Source organism: Melanerpes formicivorus, unplaced genomic scaffold (assembly GCF_026170545.1).
Source record: "Melanerpes formicivorus ecotype bairdi unplaced genomic scaffold, bMelFor1.0.p_v2 SCAF_37, whole genome shotgun sequence".
NCBI classification, from domain to species: domain Eukaryota; kingdom Metazoa; phylum Chordata; class Aves; order Piciformes; family Picidae; genus Melanerpes; species Melanerpes formicivorus.
The window spans coordinates 2709576-2735473 of NW_027142389.1; the positions used below are offsets into that span (position 1 = coordinate 2709576).

Consider the following 25898-nt stretch of genomic DNA (forward strand, 5'->3'; position numbering starts at 1 on the left):
ACACTGTGGGGATACCCCCAGCGAGCTTGCCTGACCCTAAGCCTCATCCCGTCAGGTTGGGGACGGGCACCCCCTGCGCTTGTGGAAGGTCTCCACGGACATCGAGGCTCCTCCCGCCACGGTGCTGCACAGGGTGCTTCGGGAGCGTCACCTCTGGGATGAGGACCTGCTACAGAGCAAGGTGGTGGAGGCCCTGGACAAGAACATGGAGGTCTACCACTACGTCACGGACAGCATGGCCCCGCACCCGCGCAGGGACTGCGTGGTGCTCCGGTGAGGGCGGGCAGGGGCGGCTGGGAGGGTCTGCTCTTACAGAATCACGGGATCAACCAGGTTGGGAAAGACCTCAGAGGTCAAGTCCAACCTGTTACCTAATACCCAACACCTCATGACAACTAAACCATGGCTCCAAGTGCCACATCCAAGCCGTTTTTGAACCCTTCCAGGGATGGTGACTCCACCACCTCCCTGGGCAGCACATCCCAATGGCCAATCTCTCTTGCTGGGAAGAACTTTCTCCTCACCCCCAGCCTAAACTTCCCCTGGTGCAGCTTGAGACTCTGTCCTCTTATTCTGCCACTGATTGCCTGGGAGAAGAGACTTGGTTTGGTGGGCTTTGCAGGGGCCCTGGTGCCCTGCTCTTGCTGTGGGCCCTGAGGTCTGGGCAGGGGCTGTGGGCGGACAGGGCTGTGGGCAGGCAGGGCTGGGGGCTGAGCAGGGCTGGGGGCTGAGCAGGGCTGGGGGCTGAGCAGGGCCGCTCTGTCGTGCAGGCGCTGGCACACGGACCTGCCCCGGGGAACCTGCCTGCTCGTCTCCATCTCGGTGGAGCACGACAAGATGCCAGTGGAAGGAGGTGTCAAAGCCATCATCCTGACCTCCCAGTACCTCATTGAGCCCAGCACCATGGGCCGCTCCAAAGTGACCCACATCTGCAGAGCTGACCTCAGGTGAGGAGACCCTGGGTGGGGATGTGTCACCCGGCAGGGAGGGCTTTGCATCAGCAGGTGCTGGTGGCACCCAGGAGCTGCTCTCTCATTGCTTACCTGGCTCGGCTGCAGCTCAGGTAGCGTGATGCTTGCCTGCCCCAAGGGAAGGGGGTGAGGGTCTGGGGCTAGGTTTTAGTTGCCAGCTGACTTGGAGAGGAGCCTCCAGCCGAGGCTTGCAGTGCTGGTGGCTCCTCCAGCAGCTCCAAGTGCAGCAGCAAGTCCCTTAAAGCTTCAGCTGAAAGCATGGAGGTCACACTCTGCTCTCAGTGGTGGGCCATGCTGGGCTGTAGTGGGGTAAGGGTGGGCTGATGCATGACTCTGGTTGTCACTCTGGGCTGGTGCAAGCCCAGGTGGGTCACAGATAAGTCCCTCGTTGTCCCCAGCGTCTGCAGCAGGGGGTGAGGGAGGCATGTTCCCTTTTCTGTCATAATGTGCTGGTCCATTATGGCTGGAGGTATGCTGAGGGCCTGGCCCCAGGCTGCTCCATGGCCCTTGCTGGGGTCTCTTCTGCCTGCTCATGCTCCTTCTGCCTCTTCCCTTCTCTAGGGGCCGGTCTCCCGAGTGGTACAACAAGGTCTTTGGCCACCTCTGTGCCATGGAGCTGGCAAGGATCCGAGACTCCTTCCCAGTCCTGAGTCCCAACGGCCCTGAGACAAAGATCTGAGGCACAGGGAAGATGCTCTGACCTGTCTGACATGGACTTGCCGGTGGATCTGTGCTGGGGCTCTCAGTGGGGAGCACAGCCTGGGCAGCTGGCCGTGGAGAGGGGGCCTGGTGTGCTCCCATCCTGCTGAGCATCCTTTCACCCTGGACTGGCCATTCCCCATCCCACCATCCCGGTTGCTGCTTCAGCCACCCCTTGTAGAGGCGAAGCCCTGCAGCCTGTGGTCTCTGCAGGAAGGCTGGTGAGCAGAGGGAAGGAGAGTGGCTATGGGAGGACCCCGGGGAGCAGCCTGGGAAGCAGGGCTGGCCAGTGGCTGGCCCGGGTTGAGCTGGTCCTCCATGAGGTGTGGGAGCAGAAGGTGCATGGAGCGAAGCGAGGAGGACAGTACCATGTCTGTAGGTCGCAGTGCTGGGTTGGGAAGTGAAGGGATGGGCAGTGAGGGAGGGGATTGTGAATACAGGGGCAGTCAGGAGTCATGGTGAGAAGCTGTCAGGTAGTGGAAGAAGCTGCTGGTCTGGGAGAAGAGGTCTACATGTGGATCTCTAGGTCAGCCTCAAGTGCCAGCCCGTGTTGAGCAGCAGAAGGAACCTGTTGCACCTTTGGTGTCAAAGTTCAGAGAAGACAAAGCCCTCTCAGCCCATGCCTTGCCCATACTCAGCAAAAGCCCTCTCCTGTGCACTGGGTTTTAGTGGGGGCTGGCTGGCTGATGCTCCAAACCAAGTCTGCCCCTGTAAATCAGCTGACCCATCATTTGGGGAGGGGGCAGGACCTGCCTAGAGCCCCAGAGCAGCTGCCCTTGGAGTTGGCTTCAAGCTGGAAAAAGGCAATTCTCCCCTGGAGCAGGTACAAGGAGGAAGGGACACAGCTATCATGGCAGCCCCCATGGAGGTTGATGTTGCAGTGTGCAGGAGAGGGAAGGAGGTCATAGTGGCACTGGCTGTAGCATGGCAGGGTTCTGGGCTGGAAGCTCTGCCCCAGGCAGGATGAGCACGCTGAAGGGCTGTGATTGTCCCCACTAAGGAGGGAATGATACAAGCAAAGCATGGTAGCCCAAGCTGGGCCAAACCCCTGTCGTGTCCTCTGCAGTAAGGTGGGGTGGTGGGGTTGTCCTGGACTCACCCCTCTTTGAGCAGCTACACATGGCACAGTCCATGCCCATCCTGGGTGCAGCGCTGCCTCCCTAACACTACTCCCTTCCCATCCCTCCTTTCCTCGGCGGAGAAACCATCCACCACCCCTAACAGCCCCCAGAACCGACCTGGTTCCTCCTTTCAGGCAGGAGCCCAAGTCACTGGACGTCATTCCAACTGGAAAGACCACAGCACCCACGTGCCAGGCCCTTTCCTGGTGTCACTTGTGGCATCACACCTCCTTTCTGTGCCTCTTGTGGGGGGGGGGGGTGATGGTGATGGTGATGGTGAGGGAGGGGGAAAGCAAACCACACCACAACCAACCAACACAAAGCAACTTGGCCTCTCTTCTGTGTTTATATATATATATATATTCTATTTTATATATATATATATAAAAATATAACTAATGTTTAGGGGAGTGATGTTTTTTTCCCCCCTCCTCCTATTTTTGTAGATGTTTCTCTCTTCTCTTTGTTTTTTGTTGGGTTTGGTGTTTTTTTTTCCTACCTATAAATACTTGTACAGTTGGAATATTAATATATAACTCTGGTGGTGGGGCTCAGGGCCCAGCCATGCTCACTTCAGAGACTTGCCTTTTGTATTTAAAGGGACTCCTGGTTTGTATCAACTGCAACCAACAGCTTCCTCGACTTGGACTGGGGCTGCTCTTCCCCTCCATGTGATTAATAAAGTACTAACGAACTCTGCTGGCCGCTGAGGACACCTCCATGCTTAGCAGTTCTCCCGCCACGGGAGCCTCCCAGGGCTGAGCCACGCGCTTCCTCCGGGGGCTGCGGTGCCTGGAGGCTTCCCAGGGTGGCTCTGTGCCACCGCTGGGGGTGGGTCAGGCGGTGCTGGCCTGCAGTGTCACCAGGGTGAAGCTCCTGCGGGATTCCTGCAGCTCTGGCTGCTTGGTCTGCAAACAGCCTTTCACCTTCTCCTGGAAGGAGGTGGTGGTGATGGTGTAGAGGATGGGATTCAAGGCGCTGTTGATGGGCAGGATGAAGATGACCACCCAAGAGGTGACAGTGCCTGTGCCAACAAGGAGGTGACATGGTAAGATTTAGGTGGCCCCGGCTTCCACCCAGCCCTGGGGTTGATTTTTCTCCCCAAGAAAGCTTGGATCTGGTGATCCTTGAGGTCCCTTCCAACCTGCTATTCCAGGCAAATAAGGAGGGGCTGGTCCTGCCCAGGGGCAGCCCACCCACTCCCCCCCCCAACCCCAAGGCACCAAAGCAGGGTGATGCCAGCCATGAGCTCATGGCTGGAAGGTCAGGCCCCACGGGGAGCCGTGACTGCTGCTCCCTGAGGAGAGGCAGGGGCCCAGGGAAACTAGTAATGCTATCTTCTCTTGAAGAGAGCTCCAAACTCAGCAGCCAGCAGTGGGGAGGGGGGGTTCACCTGGTATTTCCACCTGCAGCAGGGAGAGCAGCTTGAGGAGGAAGATGGGTATCCAGCAGAGAGCATCAGTGAAGACGATGAAGAAGAATCGCTTGGCAATGGTGACCTCCCGGGAGCAGATGCCTCTCTCTGCTGTTTTGGACGCAGTGATGTGGATGGAGTAGAACATGCCAGAGTAGGCGAAGACAATGGTGATGAAGGCTGCAAGATTCAAGCCTGGAGAAGAGGAAATCTCTCTCTGAGCAGTGCCAAAGCGCAGAGCTGGGATAGGCGGCAGCAGGACTACTCCTGCTTCCAGCACTAGAGGGGGCAGAGACATCTCAGCAGCAGCATCTGGAATCCAGCTTTAGCCCAGGGAGGTCCAGTTCTGGTGTGAGGCTGGGCACAGCTTGAGTGGGGACGCCCCTAGCCCAGAACGGCAGGTGGCACCCCATCTTCACAGTGAGATGGCAGCACGCCGTAAGGTCAGATGCCCCACTCGTGGAAGGGGTGTGAACTCTTATGGCACCTTGGAAGGGAGAGCTCAACTGAGCAGTCCCACTCCCACCAGGGACACCCATCCTGCCCTGCATCCCCCCATCCCCAGGTCCCAAGTCCCGAGGTGAGCTTACCCAGGTAGATGGCAGCAGAGTAGCCGCGGGCAGCAGGCCGCTCGCCCGGCTCCGACTGCAGCGGGAAGCACACCCCGTTCCGCCCGTAGTAGTTCCCAAAGGTCTCCTTGCAGCACAGGGGGATGATGCTGAGGGAGAAGCCCAGAAGCCAGATGGCCACCAGCACCGAGATGGTCTGCTTCTTGCCAGTCCTGTGGTGGCTGAATGGAAAAACTATGGAGAAGTACTTCTCCAGGGTCATGTAGGTCAGCAGCAAGACTGACACCTGTGAGGAGAGCATGGCCAGGCTGCCCACCAGCTGGCACTGCAGACTGCCCATCCAGCCCTGGGCATGCTTGTTGTATTCGCCTGAGTACTTGAGGTCAAAGGCTCCGATGATGAAGAGGTAGATGCCCATGAGGCCATCTGCACCTGGTGGGGAGACAAGGCACAGGGAGAGAGCGGCATCAGCGGGCACACGTAGCCTTGGGCATTAATGCTGCAGCCAGAAACTCACCTCTGAGCTGTTGTGACACCCTGGGCAGGAGCTGAGATGCCCCAAGCTCAGAGGGAGGCCCAGAAACCCATCTACCATCAACACAGAGAGGTGCTGGCTGCACCAGGGAGGCATCGGCTGGGCGTCCCCGGGCAGGAGCTCTGCTGGCGCGCATCTCATCTGCCCCCGTTCCCTCTGCCCCTCCCCGTGGGTCCCTGCCCCGGCAGCGCCCAGCTCACAGCACAGGGACTTGATGGCCATGGTGTGCTGGCTGTTCTCGGTGCCGAGGAAGGAGCGCATGCCGATGACGAAGAGGTTGCCGAAGCAGGTGAGGCAGGCGATGGCCCAGACCGAGACGCGCAGGACGATGCTGGCCAGGAGGTGCTCCAGGGAGGAGATGCCATCCGTGTTGGGCTTGCAGCTGCGCACGTGGGGAGCGTAGCTGCAGTACTGGAACTTCTTGAAGTAGCTGGGGGGGGAGAGCAGAGGGGTTCCTGGCTGCAACCTGGAGCAGAAGTGGGCGTGCTCTGGCATGAACCGGCTCCCTTGGACACATTGGCAGAACAAGAGGACACAGTCTCAAGCTGTGCCAGGGGAAGTTCAGGCTGGAGATGAGGAGAAAGCTCTTCCCAGAAAGAGAGAGTGGCCATTGGAATGTGCTGCCCAGGGAGGTGGTGGAGTCACCATCCCTGGAGGTGTTCAAAAAAAGGCTTGGACGTGGCACTTGGAGCCATGGTTTAGTTGTCAGGAGGTGTTAGGCATTGGGTAACAGGTTGGACTTGATGACCTCTGAGGTCTTTTCCAACCTGGTTGATTCTACATTTTTCCCTGTTTAGGTGGAGGACACCCCACCAGCTCCCTGGCCCAGAGCCTGGGGGCTTGCAGGGACCAGGGGAAGTGAGGGGGAGAATGGAGACAGCAGCATTGCAGTGTGAAAGAGGAGACAGTGTGATGCCAGCACGCAGCCCTCCCTGCGGCTGCGCCTGGGGCTGGGGTCTGGAAGGGACAGAGTGGAGCAGAGCGAGGAGCAGCTCTCTGTGCATTGCTGCAGCTGGATTTGGACACTCAATAAACAGCAGCCTGGAGCCTTGCCACAGCTGGCTGGAGGCCCCTTGCTGCCGTTTGGATTGTGCCACAGTCACACTCTTAAATCTGCCACCATTCAGCACTGTCAGCTGAGACATCCACCAGGGTTTGCCTCCAACACCCCAAGCAGCATTTCAAAACCATTGCCTTAGAATCATAGAATTGTTAGGGTTGGAAGGGACCTCAAGGCTCAGCCAGTTCCAACCCCCCTGCCATGGGCAGGGACACCTCACACTACAGCAGGTTGCTCACAGCCACATCCAGCCTGGCTGCAAACACCTCCAGGGATGAGGCTTCCACCACCTCCCTGGGCAACCTGTGCCAGGCTCTCACCCTTATGGTGAGGAACTTCTTCCTAACATCAAGTTCCATTATCAGGGATTCACATTTCCCCCCTTCCCCCCCCAGTTATTATTCCTATTTTCAAGCCATATAAAAATCCAATCCACACAGCCTGAAGGTTTTTAAGGCCAGGCTGGATGGGGCTCTGGGCAGCCTGGTCTGATGTGGGGTGTTCCTGCTCATGGTGGGGGGGAACTGGATGGCCCTTGAGGGCCCTTCCAGCCCTGACAATTCTGTGATTTCATGTCAAAACCCAATCATAGAATTGTTAGGGTTGGAAGGGACCTCAAAGATCATCTAGTTCCAACCCCCCTGCCATGGGCAGGGACTCCTATCAATCCCTCTCAAACCCCAGTCCCCCTCAAACCCCAGTCCCTCTCATCAGCTCAGCAAAACTGGGCATTGGGAAACGACCACACAAATGCAGCATGAGACTCATTGCTGCTTAATTATAGATAAAAGGGGAGGAAAATGATCACTTCTTAGCAAGGCAGGTAGGGAATGTAGCATGTGGAGAGCGCAAACAGGCTAATTAGGGAGAGGAGGAGGTGCAGTTGTCGTTCATTACAGCCCCTTCAAAATGTGCATCAGGAGAAATTTAATGATTGTTTTCTTCTTCCAAAGGGAAGCTGAAGTGCTCAGCTTCTGGGGGAAAAAAAATGAATGACATTTCCTTCTCCCAAGGAGAAGCCAAAGTGCTCACAGCTGGCTCTGTGGTCCAGCATCTCCCCTATGTGCGGTGCCGGTCCAGCCTGGCTGCACATCCCAGGGTTCTTTCTTGGGCTGTTACCTCAGGCTGAGCAGAAGATGTGGCTCAGGGGAGACCTTATTGGTCTCTACAACTACCTGAAAGGAGGCTGTAGACAGGTGGGAGTTGGTCTCTTCTCCCAGGCAACCAGCACCAGAACGAGAGGACACAGTCTCAAGCTGTGCCAGGGGAAGTTCAGGCTGGAGGTGAGGAGAAAGTTCTTCCCAGAAAGAGAGCTTGGCCATGGGGATGTGCTGCCCAGGGAGGTGGTGGAGTCCCCATCCCTGAGGTGTTCAAAAGGCTTGGATGTGGCACTTGGAGCCATGGTTTAGTTGTCAGGAGGTGTTAGGTAATAGGTTGGACTTGATGATCTCACAGAATCACTGAGGTTGGAAGAGACCTCAAAGACTATCAAGTCCAACCGTCTCTGAGGTCTTTTCCAAGCTGGTTGATTCTGTGATTCTGTGGCCTCCAGTGGCAGCATTTAACCAAAGCTTGGCACCAGGGCACACCTACCTGGCCAATGTCACCTATGTAACCTGCACCTTTCACTCTGTATGGCACACACCCCTGGATGGAACACCCAAACTGCCCTCTTCCCGTGGGAGGGATGCTTCCCTTGCTCTGAAAAAGCCCTGAGTGTTGAGACCCTCCTGCTCAGGGGGGATTTAAGCAGAATCATCATGCTCAGGGGGCTGCCAGTGCCCTGAAGTACTTGTTCCTGGGTGTAGGAGTAGTGAATCAGTTCCCCTCCCAGCACCCCCAGATACGGGTGCCAGGGTGGCAGCATCCTGCACTCACATGTGGGAGAGGTTGGTCAGCTTCTGGAAGGTCAGGTTGGGGATGTTGGGGATCTCCAACCCTTCCAAGCTCCTGCAAAAGGAAACCAGTGCAGGGGATGCTGGAACAGCTCCAGGCTGGGCTTGGGGCTGCCACAGGCAGTGCTCTAAGGTCAGGGACATTGCGGGACTCACAGAGAGCGTAGTTGGGGCAGGCTCTCAAACTGGCTGGGGAAGAGCTCCTTCAAGGGGTTGTAGGAAATATTCCTGAAAAGACATGAGCTTTTAGTGCTTTGCCCACCTGGAAGGCACCAAAGAAGCTGGAACTGAGGGCAGAGGGTGTCATTCTATGGCTTTTCCCCCAGGATGTATTCACAGCCCCGAAGCAGAAGGTGTGATGGCATTGTGCTGTGGGTAGACTCGTGAGGGGGAACCCATCCTGCTGGGGCTGCTGTGGGCATCTAAACAGCACAATGTCAGGATGTCCTGCAGGGACACCCCTGGGGTGGGACAGCCCCACTACTCACAGCTGCTGGAGCTCAGCCAGGCCATGAAAGAGCGAGGATGGGAGCTGGTCCAGGCTGTTGGATGAGAGGTCACTGTGCAAAGGAGAGCAGGATTGGAGAAGTGCTTGAGGACACCAAGCCTTGCATCCAGGGATGCTGAGCAGCAAAGTGTCCTGGGCAGGGAGCAGAACTGGGTCCCAAACAAGAGACCATCACCCCTACAACCCACCACTGCAGGAGGCCAGGCAGGCAATAGCTGGAAACTTACAGCTCCACCAGCCTGCTGAGCCTGGAAAATGTCCCCTCCTGGATCCACCTGAGCTTGTTTCTGCGCAGGATCCTGGAGGGGAAGCAAAGGGAGGGAGCAGGTGAGTACTGGATGGCCTCACAGACACCCTGGGAGCATTGTTCCACCTCTGAGCTGTTTAAAGCAGCTGGAGGTGCTGGTGCCACATCCCTCCTGAATGCACCAAGCCACAGCCAGCATCTCCAGCTGTCATGGGGAAGGTCCAAGCCAGAGCCCAGCTCACAGTTCTTACACCATCACTGGAGGTGTTTGGGAAGAGACTGGATGAGACACTTGGTGCCATGGTTTAGTTGATAGGATGGTGTTGGGTGATAGGTTGGACTTGAAGATCTCAAAGGTCTCTTCCAACCTGGTCTGGTCTGGTCCATTCTATCCTATCCTATCCTATCCTATCCTATCCTATCCTATCCTATCCTATCCTATCCTATCCTATCCTATCCTATCCTATCCTATCCTATCCTATCCTATCCTACCCTACCCTACCCTACCCCAAAGCTCAGGGAAGAGCTTGTCAGAAGCGTGGAAGATGAACAGAGCTGGTGAGAAGGCTCAGAAGTAAAACCCCAGGAAGATGCACCAAGAACCACAAAGAGTTTAGAGCAGCAGGGGCAGAGCCCATGCCTGAAGGAGGGAAGGCTCCATGAGTGCTGTGATGCTCCTTAGGGAAGGCTCACATGAAGCATCTGGGCTCTGCTGACCTCCCCCTCTGACCAGGGCAACCTCCTCTAATGTGCTTCATGCACTGGGGGAGGTAAACGGGAGAGTGTAGCCAGGCTGGCTCATCCCCCAGAGCCTGAACTTGAGCCCTCATCTCCTCCACTGCCTGTGCTCCCAAGGCTGTCTCCCGGGCTGGTGTCACCACCGAGGCATGTTTACACTGGCCGCAGGACGTTTCCATGGCACTGCCACAACAGCCCCAGGAAACATGCAGCTGATCAAAGCCAGGGGCTGGGCTGTGGGAGGAAGGCTGGACTGGGGGGTGGCAGCTCGCCCACCCAGCATGGGGGGCTGTGGGCAGCTCTTGCTGGAGGGAGGAAAAATGGAGTGATGAAAGGTTTTTGGGACTTAATCCCTGTTGGGACTCCTCCAAGAAAGGCAAGAGCAGGGACTGGGGTCTGTGACTGGAGTCTGTGACTGGAGAGGAATAGCAGAGCTCTCCAAAGCACTCATCTTCAGAGACACTGCGTGGGGACAGATCATCCCCAGAGACCTGCAAAGGGGATCTCCAACCCATCCACATCCCCACCTCTCTGGGGGCCAGCATGGGACAGATGTTCTTCACTGCCCAGACAGGGACCATGAGGTGGGCATGGGCCCTGCAAAGCAGCCCAAGGCTCAGACACAATACTCAGCATCTGTTACCTGCTGGGACCTCCTGGGGAACTGCAGGGAGTTGGAGAGCCCTGGACTCTGATCTGGCATTACTGGCACAGGGTTCAGGGAGGCAGAGGAGGCTCAGGGGAGACCTTATTGCTCTCTACAACTACCTGAGGGGAGGTTGTAGCCAGGTGGGGGTTGGTCTCTTCTCCCAGGCAACCAGCACCAGAACAAGAGGACACAGTCTCAAGCTGTGCCACGAGAGGTTTAGGCTGGATGTTGGGAAGAAATTCTTCCCAGCAAGAGAGCTTGGCCATTGGAATGTGCTGCCCAGGGAGGTGGTGGAGTCACCATCCCTGGAGGTGCTTAGGAAGAGCCTGGATGGGGTGCTTGGTGCCATGGTTTAGTTGATCAGATGGTGTTGGGTGATAGGTTGGACTCAATGATCTCAAAGGTCTTTTCCAACTTGTTTTGTTCTGTTCTGCCCTATCCTACCCTATCCTATCCTATCCTATCCTATCCTATCCTATCCTATCCTATCCTATCCTATCCTATCCTATCCTATCCTATCCTATCCTATCCTCTCCTCAGTGCTCCAGGTAACCACAATCACCAGTCCCTAGGAGGACCATGGTCTGCCTCCCCACTCCACATCTGCTCTCCTGCCCTCACCCTGTGCTCGTGGCCAACACCTGCATGCTGCACAGCCTCTCTCTCTGTGGGTTCATGGACCACCCCCCACGTGCAGGAAAGCCAGACCTCTGCCCTCACCAGATCCAGGAGGGCACCTGGATGAGAACACAGCCTCAGCACCAGGAAAGAATAGGGCAGGAGCTGGTTCCAGACAGGAGGAGAGGACACAGACTCTGTTTGACATGTGGGAAGCTGGCTCACAAGTTTTATGGCCTTCCTCAGGGATATTTTTAGGGGATCTGGGTGCCAGCAGAGGGGTTGGGCTGGCTGCAAGCTCTGCTGTCTGCACACCACAGAAAGCTTTTGCTGTGCTGTGTCCTGCCACCATCTCCCACCTGAAGAACATTCCTGTCCCATTTGGGCAGCCCCCACAGGCTGGTGACAGAGTGCTGGGATGAGCTCATCCTCTTCCCATCCCAGGGGAGCCATCCTCCAACACAGAGCCCCTGGAGAAGGCTCTGGGGCCCCACCAAACGCAGGAAGCTGAGTGCACTGTTGATGTTGTGTACAAACATGGGCTGAAATCATTCCACAGGAGACAGCAGCCCCTTGCTCTGGCCCACAGCAGAGCAGGGCAACCAGCTGAGTGCTGCCTCTGCCCCCTCCCACAGTGACACAGGGTCTGCACCAGCACATAGGACCCACAGTCAGGACCCCAGGGTACTCACAGCACTGTGAAGTCATGGCACTCCTGGAAGACAGCCCTGTGCACCTCCTGGATCCTGTTTCCCTCTAGCTCCCTGCAGAAAGGCAATCATAGAATCACAGAATTGTCAGGGTTGGAAGGGACCTCAAGGCTCAGCCAGTGCCAACCCCCCTGCCATGGGCAGGGACACCTCACACTGCAGCAGGTTGCTCACAGCCACATCCAGCCTGGCTGCAAACACCTCCAGGGATGAGGCTGCCACCACCTCCCTGGGCAACCTGTGCCAGTCTCTCACCTCCCTCCTGGGGAAGAACTTCTTCCTAACATCCAATCTCAATCTACCCAGTTCTAGTTTTTTCCCATTCCCCCCAGTCCTATCACTCCCTGCCACCTCCCTGGGCTCTCTCTCTCCATCCCTCTCATGCTTAGAGGCTACTCAGTGTGATCCCCCACCTCCTGCTCGACCTCATTCCCACAGGCAGGGATGCTCCCAGCCCTGCTGCTCCTGTGCTCTGGGGGTGGGAGCAGCCCTTGCCCGCTCCTGGCTGCCCTCAGGCAGGGTACTCACAGCCAGCTCAGCTTTGGCATCTCCGTGCAGAGCGAGGCGTTGGGGATCTGGCTCAAGGAGTTGTTCAGCATGTACCTGATTGGGAGGCAAGAAGGGCAACCCAGGTCATGGCACCTCTTTGTCCACCTGGGATACAAACCTGTGCATGGATATGGTCCTCCTGGACCACACAGTGTTTCATGAGGACTTTCTGCTGGTCTTCACCTAGGGAGACATCTGCACTGTGCAGATACCCAGGGGCAAGCTCCAGGCTGGTGGAGCAGCATGGTTGTGGTTTGCCCTGGCTCCAGGCTGGTGGAGCAGCGTGGTTGTGGTTTGCCCTGGCTCCAGGCTGGTGGAGCAGCGTGGTTGTGGTTTGCCCTGGCTCCAGGCTGGTGGTGCAGTGTGGCTGTGGTTTGCCCTGGCTCCAGGCTGGTGGTGCAGTGTGGCTGTGGTTTGCCCTGGCTCCAGGCTGGTGGTGCAGCATGGTTGTGGTTTGCCCTGGCTCCAGGCTGGTGGAGCAGTGTGGCTGTGGTTTGCCCTGGCTCCAGGCTGGTGGTGCAGTGTGGCTGTGGTTTGCCCTGGCTCCAGGCTGGTGGTGCAGTGTGGTTGTGATTTGCCCTGGCTCCAGGCTGGTGGAGCAGTGTGGTTATGGTTTGCCCTGGCTCCAGGCTGGTGGAGCAGTGTGGCTGTGGTTTGCCCTGGCTCCAGGCTGGTGGTGCAGTGTGGCTGTGGTTTGCCCTGGCTCCAGGCTGGTGGGGCAGCATGGTTGTGGTTTGCCCTGGCTCCTGCACACCCCAAAACTGCAGTCACAGCCACAAGAAACCACCACAGAGCAAGTTCCTCCCAGTCCTCAGAAAATAGCCCAGCCCAGGGCAGTGTAGAGCTTCATTCACCTTCTTTGGGAAGGAAATCAAGGTAAGGCTTAGTGGCTGTGGGAGATGCTCCCCAGTGAGCTTCAACAGACACCTCACCAGGAGAACAGGGCATGGAAGCAGCAGTGAGTGTCAGCCAGCAGAGGCTAATTTACAGCCTGGACCCCCCCCAGTGGTGTTTCTGCCAGCACTTTTTACACATGCCAGGGCAGAGGGTTCCCCACTGTGCCCTTTCTGACCACGGGGAGAGTTTGTTGGGTTTGCTAAAACAATAAATGAGAGAAAGGGGGGAAAAAAGCATGCAGGGGGAGGAGCAGATCACACCACCCAGCAGAGCAGTGCTGCTGCCTGCAAGGTGAGCTCAGTCCCACCACAGGCTGCACAGAGTGGGAGACAGGGCTGGGGACACCCAGGTGTAGCAGAGGAGCAGAATCCCAGGGGCACAGCCCTGCTTCCTCAAGCCTGCTGCCAGCCTGGCTGCCCTCCATCCTCCTGTGCCAATGGCTCCCCAGTCACTGGGCACAGCCACAGCAGTGACCCAAGTCCTAAACACCCCAAACCCAACGTTTAGGCTTTTACAACCTGACTGCCCCAGTCCCATCCCCAGCAGAGATCATGGAATCAAGCCTGGAGCAGCAGCTGTGGCTGAAGCAGTCTCCTTCCTGCTGTATGCCCAGGCAAGGCAGATGCATGGCAGTGTGCAGGGGTCCACAGGTGCCTGGGCACCCACACCCACGTGGGTTTGTTTTCCCCCACGGTAACAGCCAAAACTTCTGCCCTAAGGCTGAGTGCAGGCTGCTGCCAGGGCTGCTGAGCCGCGGTCTGCACTGTGGGGAAGCTGTTGCGGTCGTCTTACAGTGATGGCCAAGCTGCCTTGGCAGTGGTTAAAGCAAAGCCATTAGCCATCAGGTCCATCTTGGGAATGATTGGACCCCTAAAGCCCCTTGGCAGGAGGTGAGCCGTTGTGAGGACCCCCAGCAGAGGGGCAGGACTCTGGGCAGGCACTGGGCTCTGTTTGCAGTCTCTGACTCGAGCTGTGAGCGACCCAAACCGCAGGCATTGCTACCCATTGAGCTCAGCGAGTGCTGAGGCTCTGCTCAGGCCAGCCCTGTCGCTGTCCCAGCCAAGAGCAATTAACACTGGTTTTAATTAGAGCATGCTGAGAGCAGGAGAGGGCACAGGGAAGCAGCAGCACCAAGCTGGTCCCCTGCCAACTCCTGGGAACAGGATCAAGATAGACATCTCCCTTGGACCATTACCCTAGGCAGAGCAAAGAGGCCGCAGCATCCTTGACTTGCCCCCACCCAGAGTCTAGAAACTGCCTGCAGAAGGGGTGCAGGAGGCACCAGGCAGCATGTCCAGGGCAATCTCTCCCCAGACCCTGCAGGGGGGCTGCACCCACCCAGGCCCTACTTACAGGAAATACAAAGACTTCAGCCCTGCAAACGTTGCGGGGACGATCTGGGCAATCTGGTTGTTGTCCAGCATCCTGGAAGGAGAAGGGGAGAGGGGTGTGAGGACACACACCCTGGTGAGGAGGCAGAGGGACACCCCTGTAATTAGCACCCATCCCTGAGCGTGTGGCTGGCCCCCTCCAAAGCTTGACTTCCCCCCCAACCCCTTGAATCCTGCCCAGGCTGAAGCTTCAGATCCAGCTTGCAGGGTCTGGATTTCTTCACATCAGGGTCTGTTGGATTTTTCCTCTCTTCTGCTGTGAAATAAAGATAAATCAGAAACCATTTGGGGAATTCAGGGCTGTGCTTGGCTTCTCCAAAGTCCTCTGGCTTGTTTGCACCACAGACCACCCCCTGAGAGCTGCTCATCCTCCCTCTGCCCTCTTTGATTTAAGGAAGAGGAGGCAACCTGGAGGGTGCAGACCTGTCCCAGCTGCTGCTGCCAACACAGATCAGCAATAAACCATCTCCTGAAGTGGCCTTTAGGGTTTCTTTTCCATAGCAAAACCTTTAGAAGCCCCATGTGTGAAACAACAGAAGGAAGAGGCCCAGATCAAAGAGAGCCTCGGAGAACAACCAGAGGGAAGGGCAGGAGCTCTGCTTTCAGCTCAGGAATCTATTTTTCAAGGTGATGGAGCTGCAAATCTCCATGTTTAGCAGCACACTTAAAGCCTTTTGTACACAGACCTCCAGTGCTCCCGCCCAGGAGCTGAGAGCTGAGGCTGCATGAAGCTTCTCATTGCTTCCTGCTACCATGGCAGCTCCAGGCTGGAGAGAGGAGCACGGCACAGCAAGCCCCCACAGGGATCAGCTGGCCTTGGGACAAGAGCACAGCTAGTGTGTGCAAAACCCTGGTAACAGGGGAAGGAAGCTCAAATAGGAGCTTCATAAAAGAGCCACAGCAGAGGGCAAGGTAACCCAGGGTTGGTAGGGAAGGTTGGTGGGCACCCAGGTGGGCACCCAGGTGGGCACCCTGGCCGTCGTCACTGTGGCCCCCAGCACAGGCATGTTACCACAGACACCTCAAAACCATCAAGCCCACTATTCCCCTTCCACATCAGGAAATGAGATCAAGGTCAATGTGAGGAAGAGTCAGGGTCAGCCTCATCTTCTGGGAGTGGCAGAGGAACTCACAGCCACTCCAGGCGATGCAGGTCCTCAAAAACCCGGGGCTGCAGCTGCACGATCCTGTTGTGGCTGAGGAACCTGGCAGCAGAGCAGAGGAGCAGAGTGATCTGATCTATTCTATTCTATTCTATTCTATTCTATTCTATTCTATTCTATTCTATTCTTCTATGTGATGCCCAGCCCCTGCTGCTGATTCAACCTGCTTTTCCTCAAGCTGCTCCTCCCCAGCTGCCCCTGCCATCATCTTCCTTAGGGGCTCAAAGGCTGGATCAGAGCTCAGGCTGGATAATGTGGAGCCTCTCTTCTGCCCCAGGTTCACCCCAAACCATGCAACTCCAGCTTAAGGCATGCTTGATAGTGGCTCTTGCAGGAGCAAGAGCAAAAGCTTGGATCCTGAGCTGGAGCTTGCTGTGCTGTAAGGACCATGCCCACCCCAGGGCTCCCCTCCCCAGGGCCCCAGCACACAGACAACTTTTACTCACAACATTTTGAGCTGAGGAAGTCCAGAAAAGGCTCTGGGTGAGATCAACCAGATCCTGTTGCTTTGCAAAAACCTATTTTAAAACCAGAAGAGAGACTGGAGAATTGCTTCCTGGGAGGTTCTCAGGCTCCATGGCATGTGCCCAGATCTGCAGGGCACCAGCTCACAAGGGCTGGCTGCTGCCTGCATGGCATTCACAGGCCACCCTCTCTGGTCATGCTTGGGAATGAGGTCCAGGCTGCAGCCCCTGCTCTGCTGCAGGCTCCTTGTCTCAGGTAACTCTGTAGTTAACCCTCCTCAGGTGACCCTGGAGAGGCTGTTTTCCCCTCTCTGCCTCATTTACTCCATGTAAAAGGAAGGAAGCTGGAAGTACAGAAGCCCCACGGCCAAAAGGGGCTGCTGCGGCTGCCTCACGTGTTCTTGCCGTGCCTCCCACGAGAGCAGCCTCCCCTCACCCTGCTCCTCTGGGTCCCTCTCTGAGCTCCCTGGTGCAGCAGCCTAGAAAGGTGATGTGCTGAGCATCAAAGGCTCTGAGCTCTCCAGAGCAGGACAGCTCAGTCATGAGGCAGCTCACACAGGGCAGTTACTGGCCAAGATGGGCACAACCCCACGACCTGCTCACGCTGGGCATCAGGAACCTGCAATGCCCATGGTAAGTGCCTGCTGCCCTCATTGTGCTCCATGGGCCCCAGGAGCTGCCAAAAGCTGCTGTCTGGACAAAAGTAGTGCCCTGTTAGCATGCCTTGTCCCAGGCAAAGCTGTCCCAACAAGTGTCACACTTGTTCCTTTATGCTGCTGGCCTCTCCCCCCCCCAGACAAGCCAGGAGCAGGCTAAAGGCAGCAATACTCACAGCTTCTCCAGCCTCCTGTACCTGCCAAACTGATTGTCCAGCAGAGAATGGATTTTGTTTTTCTTCAGGTCCCTGGCAGGAAAGCAGAAGGAAAAAGATCCAACCCAGAGCCAGCCCAGAGGACCAGGAGAGAGGAGAGACCTTTATCAGAGGAGAGCAGTGAGGGCCAGACTCTCCTCCTCCTGTGCAACACAGGCACAGTGAAGCTGCTGTTCATCAATGCCACAGTGCTCACTGCCCTCCCAGTTTGTGAGCAGCATTTGCCTCAGAGGAGTTTCCCCCACTCTCCTGCCTTCCCAGCCCTTGCCTTGGGCATGCAAAGGTGCCCCAGGGCTCAGCATCCATCCTCTGACTCTCTGCCTCTCAGACAGAGGCTTGGCAGTGAAGACAGCACCCCTGGTCCTCCCCTTGGGCAGCAATCCTCTCCCAGCTCAGGGACGTGGCGGGAGGGATGCAGTGAGCAGCTGAAGCTCAGCATGGGAAGGGCTCTTTGGATCCAGAGGCAAGCAAAAGCCAGGGATTTGATTTCCTCTACCTCACTCTTGTTTTCCTGCAGGGTGGCAGCATGTGCCCCACTCATGCCTCTCCCAGGGGAGTGGAGTGATGCACCCACTGCTACTCACAGCCTGGTGACGTTGGAGGAGACCAAGGGGACGGTGGTGAGGTCCTGTTCAGTGCAATCCACAGCCCTTCCCCAGCAGAGGCACTGCTCTGGGAAGAGCTCCAGCCCTGCAGGCAAGCAGAGGAGACGTGAGAGGGGACAAACCAGAGGGCCACGCTCGGCAGGGGTGAGCCAAAGGGTTGGAAAGGATACCCAGCCCAGGAAGGACAGCTTACAGCAAGCATCACCCTCATCTTCCACCACCATCCTGCTGCTCCTCGCAGCCAGCATGTTGCTCAAGATCTGCAGCCAGCCGCTGTCATCCACTGCAGGGCAGAGAGCAGGCAGCACCATCAGCACCGGCTGCTGCTCCCTGCCACACCGTATGCAGCCTGAGGTGTGGCTCCAGCCCTACCAGGCCAGAAGAGATGTTCCTCCAGCCCTGTGGCATGTCTCCAAGCACAGCCACAATAACAGTTTATTGCTAGCATCCCACCCAGCCCACACTAAGAGAGACAAGGAGCTACTGGAGAGAGTCCAGGGGGCATTGCAGAGATGCTGAAGGGCCTGGGGCATCTCTGTGAGGAGGAAAGGCTGAGAGCCCTGGGGCTGTTTAGTCTGGAGAAGAGCAGCCTGAGAAGGAATATGCTTAATGCTGAGCAGTGTCTAAAGCCCAGGGGCAAGAAGATGAGGCCAGACTCCTCAGTGATGCCCAGGGGGCCAGGGCAAGGGGCAACAGGCACCAGCTGGAACCCAGGAGCTTCCATCTGACCATAAGGAAAAACTTTTTCACTGTGAGGGTGCCAAAGCCCTGAGGCAGGCTGCCCACAGAGGTTGTGGAGTCTCCTTCTCGGTAGAGATTCCAAACCTGATGTTGTCAGCCTGGGCAACCTGCTGTGGGTGACCCTGCTTTAGCTGGGAGGTTGTACTAGGTGATCTCCAGAGGTCCCTTTCAAGCCCTACCATGCTGTGATACCCTGAGCCAGATGGTGCTTCTGAGCCACTTAGCTTTGTCCAGTCTTACACTCTTGGGCTCAGCACTCCTGAACAGATAGTGGAGATGTTTGGTGAGTGGGAAAAAAGAACTCAGGTGGTGCCTTTGCAGCTCTGCAGCTGCGTGTCCTGACTTGACACTGACCCCTCTGCTCCTTTGCCTTCCCACCACAGCCCAGAAACCACTGCCCCAGCCTCGTGGCACCAAGGATTTCCCTGCACCCCAGCCTGGAGACTCCCTGAGGGAAGAGCTGCTCCCTGGGGCACACATGGCCTCGGTGCCAGGGTGTGCAGAGTCAGGAGCTGGGGATCCAGCTGCAATCTGAAGCAGATCCAGGATCTCTTGTGCTGTAGCTGCTCCCTAAGGGGGAGCAAGCTCTGCTCTGATGCACTCACGGTCCCGGATCTCGCTGTGGCCATGCCTGGGGGCTGCTCTGCGTGAGGCCATGACCCCTGCTGGCCCGGGGCCGGCTCTTACCGCAGTTCTCCTCGTCGGCCCCGTTGCCGCAGTCCTCCTCCCCGTTGCAGTGCAGGGCCTGGGGCAGGCAGACGGAGAGGTTGCCGCAGGGGAACTGCCCCAGGGGACACGCCTGCTCATCCCACAGGGAATGGGTCAGAGGAGGCTCTGCCGGAGGAAGAGGAGGTGCTCAGCGCTGGGGCAGCAGCTCCTCTCCTTGCACCTCTCGCAGATGCTCCTGGGGCCACATCCTGCTCTGTGCCCAGCTCCGGTGGCTTTCAAGGCAGGGCTGAGTGCCTGAAGGGTGCTGGTGCTGCAGCCAAGGACCAGCATCACCACACTGGTGTCCCACAAGACTATGCTCTGGCTGGAGCAAGCGAGCTGATGGCCAGAGGCCATCAAGGAGGCATTGACATGCCCCAGGACCCAAACCTTTGCTGCTGGAGCACTTTTAGCTGCCAAAACACCACCCTGGAGCCAGGAGATCTGGTCAAAGGCAGTTCCCCTGAGGAACACGTGGAAATGGACAGACCCAGCACAACAGCCACCTTACCTTTCCTCCCCATCCCTTGCCTCCAGCCCCTTCCAGACCACCCCAGTCCCCGAGGCACAGCCCCATCCCCAGGTAGAAATAAATCTGCCTTGGCAGCTGCAGCTCTCCTTTTGCTGAGCCCCTTCCCTCACAGCCATCAAAGACAGCCAGCTCCAGGGCCCTGCTCATTCATTTCCTGCGATTCTCCATGGCCAAGGCACGCTTCAGATCCAGCTAAACACTTCCACAGCCCACTCTGCTCAGTGCCCTGAGGCATGGCACCCATCAGGCACCAGGGCAGATGACTGGAGGGGGTGGGACCCAGCTCCTCACTCAGGATTTCCTCCAACTGCCAGGCTATAAATGGCTAATGGAGCATGCTGTAATTAAAAGCACTTTTTGCTCACCCCCCCCCCCCCCCCCCCCCCCCCTTACCATCCCATCAGCAGGCTCTGTGGTGTGATGTGGGAATGTGTGAGGTTTAGGGATGACTGAGCAGGGACCACAAAGCCCTGGCAGACAGCAGAGTGTGGACATGTTCTCCTCTGGCCATGCAAACCTTGGGGTCTACAGTCACCCCAGTGGAGTTTTCCTGCAGACAGGTTATGCCTGGACCAGAGGAAGCTTTCCACTGGGCTAGAAACATCCTCAGGTCCTGCAGTAGCTGAGCTGGACACCAACAGCTCAACTCCCTGCCTGGACATCACAACCAGCTGGAGTCCCCCACCCCTGCCCTGGGATCTACTGACACAGCTGGGGTGTTTGTTCTGGGGGAAACAAGGACTCCAAACCCCTGCAAAAGCTGATGGGTTTACTCCATGTGACCCAAAGTCTTTTAAGATCTGGATCAGAGTCTGTCCAGCAGCTCTGCAAGTCTCTCCTGAAGACTGGAGCCATGCCAAGCACCTCTGGAAGGGATATTTGCCCACTTTAAGCCGTAGAAATAGATTCTTCACTGTGAGGGTGGTGGAACACTGGGGCAGGTTGCCCAGGGAGGTGCTTGGGGCCCCATCCCTGGGGATATTCAAAGTGAGGCTTGACAGGGCTCTGAGCAACCTGCTCTAGTTGAGAATGTCCCTGCTGACTGCAGAGGGGTTGGACTGGATGAGCTTTGGAGGTCCCTTCCAACCCAGACCATTCTGGGATTCTCTGAAGTGATGTTTTAACATATCCCTCCGTTGACTCTCTTCACCTTCCACCTTGAGCTGGCCAGGACCCCATGTGCTATCCATGGGGCAAGAAAGCAACCCACATTCCTGGGTGATTTGAAGGCTGAGCCATTGGAGTGCCTGGGCAGCAGGAGTGTGGGAGCTGGCAGGGGGCACTCTCCCGTCTCTCTGGCTGGGGCCGCCCTGTGCTGCCCTGCTTCTCCAGGATGCACCTCTGCAGGGGCTCTGCACTCAGAAAGAGCTCTCTCCCCTTTTCCCACCCTGGTTGATTCTATTCTATTCTATTCTATTCTATTCTATTCTATTCTATTCTATTCTATTCTATTCTATTCTATTCTATTCTATTCTATTCTATTCTATTCTATTCTATTCTGTTCCTACTCCTACTCCTACTCCTACTCCTACTCCTACTCTTACTTTATTCTATTCCTCTCCTCTCCTCTCCTCTCCTCTCCTCTCCTCTCCTCTCCTCTCCTCTCCTCTCCTCTCCTCTCCTCTCCTCTCCTCTCCTCTCCTCTCCTCTCCTCTCCTCTCCTCTCCTCTCCTCTCCTCTCCTCTCCTCTCCTCTCCTCTCCTCTCCTCTCCTCTCCTCTCCTCTCCTCTCCTCTCCTCTCCTCTCCTCTCCTCTCCTCTCCTCTCCTCTCCTCTCCTCTCCTCTCCTCTCCTCTCCTCTCCTCTCCTCTCCTCTCCTCTCCTCTCCTCTCCTCTCCTCTCCTCTCCTCTCCTCTCCTCTCCTCTCCTCTCCTCTCCTCTCCTCTCCCTCTCCTCTCCCTCTCCTCTCCTCTCCTCTCCTCTCCTCTCCTCTCCTCTCCTCTCCTCTCCTCTCCTCTCCTCTCCTCTCCTCTCCTCTCCTCTCCTCTCCTCTCCTCTCCCTCTCCTCTCCCATTCTTTACCCCAAAGTAAATACATGGGTCATAGCCTTAGCTTCCAGAGACCCCTGCTTTGGGACTGCTGGCCTTTGGCTGCTCCTTTGGCAGGCCAGGGGTGGGTGGGGGTAATTCTAGGCTTTTATAAATACTTGTGGCTGTCCTAGATGTGTCTAACCCCCCCAGGGCTGTCACAGATGCTGCTGCCAAGCACTGAAGGGTAACAACTGTCAAGAAGCCTATCTGCTGTTGGAGGCTGTGGAGCTGTATCACTGAGAACCTGTTTATGCAGGGGATTTTTGTTTCCCTAGCTGGGAGCAAGAACGTCTCCTTCCTTCTGGTACTACAGCAAACACCAGGAGAGAGTGAAAAACAGTAAGCAGCTCTAGCCCCCAAACCAAGACAGAGGAGAAGTGTCTCAGGCCAGGGAACTGCTGAGAAGGCAGCTGGGTTTTTGGGACAACACAGCCTGTTAGGCAAACAGCCCTTGCCTGGCAGAGATGGGATGGGGTGGGCACAGGCACTGTGCCATGCTGAGGACCTTCCTGCTCAGCTCTGCAGGGCCCCAGGAAGAAGCAGCAGCCAAAGGTAGCTGGGGTTAACCTCAGTGCCTGCCTTGACTTTTTACAAGGGCCACCCAGGATTGCAAACAAAGCTCAGGCATCTCCCCAAGTGCTCTGGAAGCTGAGACTGAATGAAACAGCTTCAGTCCACACTGCCCCTGCCTGCAGGGAGCCTGGGCACCTTGTGCTGGCACAGCCCTTGAGCTGCAGGACGGGGTCAGGGCTATTGCATCACCCAGCCCGTTCGTTTCTGCGCGGCAGGGCATCTCCAGCAACCCCCACCCCGTCCGGGCTGGCAGCCCCCTTGTGCCAGCACAGCAGAGGGCTCTGCCCGCAGCTCCCCGACCCGGCGGGGCTGAGCTGCGCTGGGGCAAACGGCTCCGAACCGGACACACACAATTAACTCTGTGATTGGAGAGGAAGCTTTAACCCCCTCCCTTTGTGCTGTCATCCCCCAAAGCTACCCCCAACAGACTGGACTGGACTGGGATGGAAGAGGTGCAGAGCTCCTGCCTTCCCACCAGCCCCGTTCCCAACTTCCAGCAAAGTGCTGCTTGCCAGTCGGGGTTTTTGGCCACTGCTCCCTCCCCTTTCAGACCCTAACCTTGCCTGTGTCTGCTGCCCTCCACTCCTGCTCTGTCTGCTCGTGAATAAAAGGCAGAACCTCAGTTTGCAGCTAGCTCAGGGTTGGCAGGTGAGATGGATGCCCAGGAGAGCGACCAGCAGCCGTGCAGGGAGCAGCGGCAGTGGGCGCAGGAGCCCTGCTCATGGGACAGCCTTTCCTCAGCCTCCCTGTGCCATCTACCAGCTTCTGTATCGAAATCCCACCACAAAATGATCTGCAGTCCCCCCCCAGCACATCAGAGAGCCTGATTTCCTCCCCACTCCGGATGCTGGGACCTGTGAAGAGCCACTTACTTGTAGCAGCGTAGAGAAGCGGTGGCAGGATGATCAGCAGCAGCCTCATGGCAGCAGCCACTGGCAGGGCAGTTCCTGGCCCTGAGAGGCTCTGAAACCTCCTGGGCTGCTGGGTGGAGGGGAGAGGAATGTGGAGATGCTGGAGGTCCTCTCCTGCTAACGTACACAGGCACACCAATGGCTCCCAGGGGCGCACACACCAGCACTGGGGATGCTACAGGTTGGCACCGTACTCTGGGTGGCCATCCCCGTCCCAGGGAAGGTGCTGGAGCATCTGCAGTGCCTCCCAGCCTGCACAGCACTCTGCACACAAAATCCAGTGAGGGGCTGTGCGTGATGGAGAAGTGGAGGAAACAAATCCAGTCCTTCAAGTGGGTGGCTGTAGCCCTTTGCCTCTGCTCCTCACGCCAGGGGCAGTTTGAGGCTGGGTTGCCCCACCTGCCCACTGAGCACCCTGGGGTGTTTGGCCCAGGAGAGCTCAGGACCAGCCTGGGGAGGAGGAGGAGAAGAAGGAAAAAAGAGGAGGGGAAGGAGGAGGAGGAGGAGAAGAAAGAGGAGGAGGAGAAGAAAAAGGAGGAGGAGATCTGTTTCCTCCCCAAGAGGTCCCTCTGCTGGGGTTGCAGTCAGTACCCACCCGTGGCTGGCAGGCCAATGGTCATGGTCTAGAAGTGGCACCTGCAGGGATTCCTGCCCCATCCAAGTCCTGGGTGCTCTGCTCAGCCATCCTGGTGCAGGGACACAGCTCCAGAAGGGACAAGGCAGAGACCAGCCCTGAGCCTCCATCTGAGGTCTGCAGCTTTGTGGGCTGGGTTCCAGGCTTACTGCACAGGACTGCAAGCAGGATCCTATGATGCTATGATCCCCATGGCCTGCTCTTTGCTCTGGTCCTTGACCAACCCTTGGTGCTCTCAGAGCCTTTCAGCTTTCATCCCTCTGTCCCTGCAGGCTGTCAGCATCTTTACACCAAATCTGTGTTTCTTAACAGGAACTCTGCTAGTGGGCCAAAAGATTTCCACCCCTTGGCAGCAATCTTCACCCAGCTCTTGGGGACGTGCCTCCCACCACCTACCCAGCTGATGTATGGATCTTGGGTGCCTCCCCACACACGTTTGCAGGCTGTGAAGCACAGCAATGCATCACAATACTGAGGGGCTTGGAGAGGACTTGTGCAATGGTGTGGCATGGATTTGCATCCTGGGATTTCAAAGAGCAAACTTCATGGAGCTCCAGAGTCACCTTCACCCCCCAGCACAGCCCACCCCGAGCTCTCCTTGCCTTCCCCCTGGATAACATCACTTTGGGGCACATCAAGGCAGCTTTCCCCTTTGACTTTGTTTTCCACTCGTGCCAACTCCCCAGGTTCTCACTGGGGATGGCTTCTGCAGTGCTTCTGCCCCACTCGGAGGGGAGTCTCTGCCTGCGTTGGAGGCCACCAGCCACACGCCATGGGCCAGCTCCTCTCTCCCATGTGTGCTGAATGGGTGGATGCCAGCTGTCTGTGCACACCCAGCTCTGCTCCTGGCCAGGAATTGGCAGCCTCCACCTTTGGCAAGGCAGCAGGTCTGGCTGCTGTGGGACTCGATGGCTGGGATGAAATTGTTAGTGTGGGGCCATTGCTGGGCTGGTTCATCCATCTACCGGCAGTGACAGCCTGCTGCTGTGCTCCCAGCCTGGGAAGCAGGATGCTGAGCTCAGCAAAGCAGCCATGCTTCAGTGTTGCAATAACAAAACATGCTCATCAGCTCAAGAAATTGCCCCTGGAGGAGTGGGATGAGGCAGAGGAGACAGATGTGAAGCTGAGCCATCTTTCCCTAAGTCAGCAGCCTCTTCCTGCCCATCTGCCCACCCTCACCCTTCTGACAAAGAAGCAGGCAGGTTTCCCCTTCCCATCCCAGCCTGAGCACTTGAGGCCCCCCAGCATTGTGCCTGAAGCACAGGTGACCCAGGCAAAGTGCTGAATCCTCAGAGCAGCCTTTGAAACATCTCTGGTCTGTGGAGGTAGTCTTTGGTGACACCCAGCATTTCCTTCCCTCTCCTACTAACACCTCAACAGCTGGGCACAGGCCCATCTTTGCAGGGGCAGAGGATGGAGCCTCCACAGCAGCATCCCATGCTAACAGCTCTTCTGTACAACTGACTTCAGAGGAACCAAACCCAACAAAAACAAACCTGGAGAAAGCAGTGCTGGTGGGACATGAAGGGTTCACCAGACTAAAACAGTGTCCAGGCATGATGCTGCAATGCTGCATTTCAGGTCCTGGTCAAATCCTCTCTGTGCTTCTCTGGCTGCAGCCTGTGCTGCTCAGCCAGTGCTGCTCAGCCAGTGCTGCTCAGCCAGTGCAGCATCACAGCAACAAGCAGGATGGCTTCAGCATCCCTAGTGAGCAGACATCATCTGAGTCAAGGACAAGAAGGACTTTCATGCATCTTTACTGCCTGACCCCAGGGGCAGGATGGTTTTTTTTGGGTAAATGTGTTCATTTATATATGACAGAAAGTGCTGGAGGTAGAAGAAACCTGCACCCAGCCTGCCCTGAGGCATCACCTGCATTTAGTCAGCCTACCTGCACCCAGCAGGGCTTGCCACATGTCCTGTAGGACAGTGAATGGCCCCAGCAAGCAGCAAGGGATCAGCCTGTTTAAACCCAGCTGGGAAGCAGCTTGGCAGAACTCTGCATCCCTCTCCTCTCCTTGAGTCTAACCTCCCCCCCAGGCAGAAAGGAGATGGAGAAGAGGTTAAACCAGAGAGAAGCTGGCAGGGCTCTGCAT

At 57.0% G+C, this 25898-nt stretch overlaps 2 protein-coding genes across 6 annotated transcripts in view; one reads left to right on the plus strand and one right to left on the minus strand.

Moving 5' to 3' along the window:
* STARD8 (StAR related lipid transfer domain containing 8) overlaps window positions 1-3367 on the plus strand; it is a 65891-nt gene extending 62524 nt beyond the window's left edge. For all 5 annotated transcript variants that reach the window (XM_068157598.1, XM_068157602.1, XM_068157599.1 and 2 more), the window contains 3 exons: window positions 56-273; window positions 771-947; window positions 1533-3367. In XM_068157598.1, coding sequence (XP_068013699.1) covers window positions 56-273; window positions 771-947; window positions 1533-1650 — 513 coding nt within the window. In that variant the 3' untranslated portion in view covers window positions 1651-3367. The remainder of the gene's footprint in view (window positions 1-55; window positions 274-770; window positions 948-1532) is intronic.
* Window positions 3368-3627: 260 nt separating this feature from the next.
* Window positions 3628-23178, minus strand: LOC137450654 (relaxin receptor 1-like). Its single transcript, XM_068157463.1, has 18 exons — window positions 23130-23178; window positions 19103-19249; window positions 17868-17957; window positions 17654-17759; window positions 17031-17102; window positions 16181-16252; window positions 15705-15776; window positions 14534-14605; window positions 12263-12337; window positions 11717-11788; window positions 9000-9071; window positions 8753-8824; window positions 8421-8492; window positions 8248-8319; window positions 5510-5739; window positions 4796-5206; window positions 4185-4400; window positions 3628-3815 (listed from the first exon to the last, which is right to left on the minus strand). Exons 1-18 carry the CDS (start codon window positions 23176-23178, stop codon window positions 3628-3630), a joined length of 2160 nt encoding a protein of 719 aa, XP_068013564.1.
* Between the last annotated feature and the right edge of the window lie 2720 nt (window positions 23179-25898).